The sequence below is a fragment of the Vollenhovia emeryi genome, unplaced genomic scaffold (genome assembly GCF_000949405.1).
Source record: "Vollenhovia emeryi isolate VEMERY1.0 unplaced genomic scaffold, V.emery_V1.0 DF939158.1, whole genome shotgun sequence".
Taxonomy (NCBI): domain Eukaryota; kingdom Metazoa; phylum Arthropoda; class Insecta; order Hymenoptera; family Formicidae; genus Vollenhovia; species Vollenhovia emeryi.
This window is the reverse complement of record NW_011967208.1, coordinates 1,426,706-1,433,112: the sequence shown is the minus strand read 5'-3', so window position 1 is coordinate 1,433,112 and position 6,407 is coordinate 1,426,706. Positions and strand designations below refer to the sequence as shown.

The 6,407-nt window shown below is 46.5% G+C and overlaps 1 protein-coding gene across 1 annotated transcript; it reads right to left on the bottom strand.

Annotated features, from left to right (window-relative positions):
- Positions 1-2,051: 2,051 nt before the first annotated feature.
- Positions 2,052-4,756, bottom strand: LOC105564922 (esterase FE4-like). Its single transcript, XM_012017700.1, has 9 exons — positions 4,523-4,756; positions 4,070-4,358; positions 3,813-3,998; positions 3,513-3,715; positions 3,202-3,370; positions 2,959-3,125; positions 2,713-2,857; positions 2,474-2,606; positions 2,052-2,401 (listed from the first exon to the last, which is right to left on the bottom strand). Exons 1-9 carry the CDS (start codon positions 4,712-4,714, stop codon positions 2,239-2,241), a joined length of 1,647 nt encoding a protein of 548 aa, XP_011873090.1. The 5' UTR covers positions 4,715-4,756; the 3' UTR covers positions 2,052-2,238.
- Between the last annotated feature and the right edge of the window lie 1,651 nt (positions 4,757-6,407).

Below are 6,407 nucleotides of genomic sequence, written 5' to 3'. Positions count from 1 at the left end.
TGCCCGAGTTCGCCGTTGCCGGCTGGCAGTTGAACAAGTTCGCGTTTCGAAATTGCAAACCATCGTAAATAAGCACGCTTATCTCGTCAAGTGTCGTCGCCAAGCTCGGTACGCTTTGCATTTCTGTGCGAATTATGGCATCGTCAAACCGAGTTTGTCCGCTTGTTAAGACGGGCATAACGGGCTCGGATGGCGCGCCGTATCGCGAATACCAAGCCCGAGGTACCCGGGATAATGGGTTCGCGGCAACTTTGTGTGCCCGCTAAATGGAGTAGATTAAGATATTGACGAGCGTTGCCGCGACATATTTATATCGTCTCGCTTTGCATTTACGCCGCGTCGCGTCTCCGCTTCCGCGAACGTCGGGGGCGCGCGTTGGCGAGGGAAACGCGAGCTGAAGCTTCCTCTCGCGCGCGCGAGCGAATACGTTTCTTCGCCGTCGTGCAGACGAGACATTAAGTTGTTGAGACGAAAGTTGAGGGCTTTATAGAACCCGTAAGACTCATCAATTTCCCGGTATTTCCGATCGGTCAATCCTGCAGAGACAGCAACATCATTGCGCTACAATCCCATTGACGGTGAAGAATGAAAACTCCGTTTAACAATATCGCTTATTCAGGCGCGTCAGCACCGGTGCAGACTTTCTTCGCCCGTGGCGAGATGATCGATTGCATTCGCGCGCACAGGGTCCCGCAGTCAAAACTGCACCCGCGCTGCCGATCAATATACCGTGGCCCCCCGTGTGTCTCGCGTTCCGCGTAACTTGCCGCGTACTTGAAAACAGCAGCCGCGTTAAATTTCGCGACGCGACGAGCGAAACGTTCCCCGCAACGTCCACCGCCGGCTGCGCTTTTGATTACGTCATAAAACACGACGGAACGGCGGCCCGGCCGTATCAAGGTTGCAGTTGCAGCGACGTTGTACACGCACCGGCATAAATGCTGTCCCTATCCTTGTGAGGTGCACGCACACAACTACAGGGACTCTAGTTGTGTGCGTGCACCTCACAAGGATAGGGACAGCATTTATGCCGGTGCGTGTACATACGTCGGAGAGAAAGAGAGAGAGAGAGAGAGAGAGCGCGTATTTCGCGCGGATCGGCGTACACGCGCTGCCGCCTCGCTCGCGGTACATCGGTTCTCCATTCATTTCGTCGCCCCAGCCCGCTCGTACATCGCGAGCAAAAGTTGCCGCTTATTCGTTCGCCGAAACAAGCGCGTAATTTCGTTAGAGAACTCGCAGCGTCGGCGGCTTCACCTCGTTATACGAAAACTTCTCGCGGTCCCGCATGAAAAAGGATATAGGCGGTACGGAACGGTCGAGCAACAGCTGCAACGACGGCGGCCCGCCCGCCCGCAATAATTTTCATTTCGTGCGATTATTCGCGAATTGTTCACGGTGTACCGCGCGCGCGCGCGCGGGCGATCGCGACAAAAGAGTTTCTTGCCGGCGCGGCGGCTGCGGCCCTATTTGTTACCATTTGGCTCGTAACGCTCTGACAAGGCATAAATTTTCCTTTCATCCGATACGTCAGTTAGCGGATCGCTGTGCGCGCACGGTAACGCGTGCGGGACCGTGCGTGCGTGACTAACCACGCCACCAGATATATCTCGACCGCCACGTGGAAGGATACGTACGAGCGCGTGCTACGAGAAAGAACGGCGGCGGGGAAAGAGAGGAGGGACGGCAGGTTACGACAAATTGCCAATCTCGACCGGTAACCGACTGCTAAGAGTTTACTCGAGTCGCATCAACATTCCGTCCCGCGACAATTTCACTATTTCAGATCCGGACTCGAGGTCTCTCTCTCTCTCTCTCAGCGTCTTCGCACTCGCCGCGAGTACGCGAGTGCGTAATACGAAATGGGAAAAGGCCGCGGTTCTATCGTTGATATAACTGTCTGTATACATATCAGCGGCAATTGATATCAAGCTAGAAAACGTAATTGCCGGACTCTAATTGGATGGTTTATAATTCAGGTCAGACTTTATCGATCACGTTGCTCTTCGCGGCGTCTCTCTCTTTTCACGGCGAAACTTGGGGCGTCTTGCTAATACCTTCGGTTAAGATTTTATTTTCATTAGATTTGCAATGTTCGTATAATATTGTACATGTTGCTCGTCATATTACAATGTAAGAACAATTATGCGTTAGCACTTTGCCGATTCTAAAATTCGATGTAACCCATATATTGTATTTATATTGCGTTCGCGTGACATGATGCAAGCCGAGAGACCTTCAGCCGAGTACGTTTGTGTACAGGTTCTTCCAGAAATCGACTCGATCACCCAGCATGCCTTTATCCATTTTTAACTCCTGATTAATATTCATGTAATTATCTTCCGCGCCTCTGGGCTCCCAAGCGACGTTCACGTACTCATTCATATTTGAGGTGGGGTTCCTGAAAATATCACAATCAATTCTCCTTTCGTACGTGTCACTAATTCAGTAACCAATAATTGTCGAGACGTACCCGTCCTTTGCGAAATTGGCCACTAACGTGGTATAAATGCGCACCATCTTCTCCGCGGGGGAACCAGGCTGCGGCACATTTTTCAAATAGTCCGAATAGAATTCATAGGTCAAGTCGTCACCGTGGGCAGCGCCTGTGATTGAACGCGGTGAAAATGATCACGGGCACACGGGTGCGATTTATTAAAATATAAATGTCGCATCGCCCCTTCCGAATTTCCCAGGCAACTCGTAACTCACCCTCATCCACTTGCATCAAAGATTTTATCATACCGAATGGAGCCTCGTAAGTGAATATGTACTGGTAAATTGGAGACGAAATTCGGGTGCTTAATACCTCTAAACTGAGCGCGATCCCGGCGTCAAACATGACGTCGTCCAACATCTAAAATGCACAAACAACTTTAATATGCACATCGTTAAACTTATACCCTGCTTACATCAAGTTTCGCGATAGCGGGACCGATATTAACGCTAAGTACTCACCTTCATGAGCTCTTTCGTGGTTTCCGTGGAGATCAATTTATCCTCGAAGTAGTAGCTCTTCAGGCTATCGCCTAGTTGGTTCTTCTGCCCGGCATCGGTTATATTCAAGTCGTTCGGCAGGAAGTTCTCGAAGTGCTCGTTTATCTGGTCGATATTGCCGAGCATCACTGGAAACAAACGTTTTCATATCGTTTACATGACGCCGAGCATGTGACTCCCGCGTAATATCGTATCGGTGATTACTCTGCACGTAGAAAGAGGACTCATCGGCCGTGAATCCGGCCATAACGGGCACATCGGCAATTCTTCCAGATTTCAAAAGCGTCCAGGGATCGGCGGGCAGAAATATCTCTTGTCCTACGTCAGCCTCGACCGCTGGAATAAATGCTTCTGTGCGGCCGTTCATAGCGCTCTGGAATGACACGATCGGGATGATATTATCGGCGATTCAATGCTCGTTAGCGTAACGTTCGCCTTGGGCGTTTGTACCGCAAACTTCGATGAATGCGACGAGAAAATAATACGCTCAATTAAATGCGAACGGCGAATTATACCTGTTTAAGGAACGGCAAATCGTCACTGGCCGCAATCAATTCTTTCGGAGAGAATTCCGCGAGTCGGGCAACCAGCTCGGCGGAATCGGTAGTATCAATGTCGAGCTTCTCGCCCAGCTTGAAGGCTACATCTCGGGCGTCGTAAGATATCGCCCATGTATTCACCGCGCTTCCGCTTTGCAAGATTACCTTATTGAACAATCCTGTGTGGCACGAGAAATCGCGTTGTATTTCACGCTGGTGTGAAAGCGACGAAAGTTTATTTCGATCGAGTGATCGAGCAAATTGCGTCCGACTCACCGTCGGACATAGGAGACATCATGTGAAACTGGACGGAACTTGCGCCCGCGTCCCCGCCGGAGATCGTAATCCGGTTGGGGCAGCCGCCGAAGTAATGTATATTGTCCTTGACCCATTTCAGCGCCATTACCTGATCCTTTAGACCAGCGTTGCCAGGTGCGTTCTTGTCGCGAGTATTTAAAAATCCTACAATTCAATAATTGTACACGGCTCCAATTTTAACGATCGGAAAGTCATTTGAACGGAAGCGGCCTTACCGATTGCGCCCAGTCTGTAATTGAGCGTCACCAGAATAACGTCTTGCTCGATTAAAAAGTCAGGGCCAAAGAATGTATCGTCTCCAAGACCATGATTGAAATTACCGCCGTGGAACCATACCATAACAGCTTTGCAAGCTTCTTTGTCCAATACCGGAGTGTAAACGTTAAGAAAAAGACAATCTTCCTCGCCAACTATATCTTGCTGTATCATGCAGAAGAAAGGACAAGACGAGCGATGGTAGGTCGCGTCGTATGTGCCTTCCCAGTTGTCCGCTGGCTCCGGCATCTCAAAAAGAAAATTAAAAACGCTCGAAATATTTATTTACTGCTCCTCTTTCACTCAAACTTGAATTTTACATGTAGAAATAGTCTGTTAAAAAATATACGTGTGTGTGTAACACAACGCATGTATATGCATATAGATGCAGTGTATCTGGTAATCAAACTTACCTGGAATTTATTAAGGCCAACATTGGGCCTCGCGTAGGGTATCCCTTTAAAGCTGTAGAATGCTCTGTTCTGTAGCACTGTATTAGTCTTTATACCCTTTAGAAATCCCTGAGGAATTTCCAATTGAACGTCTTGCTCGGCTCTGGCCCATATGATCGCAAACGCACAAAACACGAACTTGCTGGGCCACATTTTAACACTGGGGAAAAAATCGCGTAGTTGCCCGTCTTTTATAGCTTCAGAAAACACGTTGGCGGTCAAAAGAGCGAGTTATAACGGACTATACGCAATTACTACTCAGGGAGCATAATAGCGCGAACGGGTTGCCCGTAGAGCAATTTACGAGATGCCTCCATAATCTCGCGTGTCAACTATAACCGCGCAACATCGGGTTTTCAGGTAGAATTGTTAGGTCGGATTTCCTCAGTTTATCTTTAGCCTCGATACATAATCTTCATTAGAGGTTCATAATGTGCTTCCTGAAATTTATTGTAATCCGCAATAAGGTACATCATACAAACTACATGGCTTTTCAAGAGCCATAGATAAAAGAGATAAATTGCTCTTTATTGTTATCTCCCGCAATATGCGCGGGTTATACGAGACAGGTGCAGCGAATTTTACATCATTTAATCAGCGATGTACTCATTACGTATCATTGATAAGTGTAATTCCAAATAGCCGCTCGTCGTATTTGTTAAACGGCGTGATTGCATTAATATCCTTTAAGAAACAGATTTAGGAAGATTGTATAATTCTGACAGAGCCATCGTTAATCATGAATCGTCTATCATTACAAGTCAGTAAAATCGGAATTTTCCATGCGATGGCATTTCGGCCTCTACTTGTTAAATCCGAAAGCAAAGTTTTAAATTAAATCTTTATTCAAGAATTGTTTAGAAAATACTTGATGAATTAATAAAGGATATTCTTAAAAAACAATTGTTATTTTAAACGGTAACGAAAAATAATCCCCTAATAATATTTTGGTTGTTTAAACGCAGTTAATAGATCCGGTTTTCTATTGACAATGTTACATAGTAACATTATACACGAACATGTTAAAAATGTTGGTAAATTCGCAACGTTGTTACATTGAAAAAATTTCAAGTGGAATTTTGAGGCAAAACGCATAAAGTGCACTCGAAATGAATAAATTTCTATAATTTACTTTTACATTCGCGAAAATAGAAAGGCAGATGTAAAGACTAGAAATGAAACGAGCACAGTTCCACAAACTAAGTAGAATGAATTTGAATGGTATGCCTTAATGATTAAGACCATGTACTTGATGCGAACTTGACGAGTTAAGCAGCAATTAAGGTCGAGTTGAAAGAAAATTGCTTTGAATTTCTTCAATATTTACGATAGGAATTTGCATTAATGTGCGAATTTGTGACAATTTAAATTCATTGCGACAGATACTTGAGGCAGATATCTACGGCGGTCGAAAGTTGAAGAGCATCGCCTTCTTTTCGTCGGATGGATCTAAAAGAAAGCCTTATCCCCTCAAAAATTCAGTACGATAGATATTTATTTCCTGGCGTTTAGTCACGAGTAGCAAAGTTTATTTGACGATAAATCAACATTTGGAAACGGCGCCGACGGACGATGCAATCGAAAAAATATGAAATCGAAGTAAATCTCGCGCACGTGATTTTTCGCTTTAACGAACGATCCGACGGTTTCTGACAATCTGTTCGCGGTGCTCGGGAGGAGGAAGATACGTTCCGTGAGCAATTGCAGCCGTCCACCCGGCGCTCCCCCGAGTGAGCTTCAGTCTGTTTCGAGCGTGCCATCGAATTTTTCAAACTTCAACGTGATTTTCCATGAGGAGTTTCTCCGCCGGCGGCGACGATTCTCTCGAAAACGACGTTGCCCACGT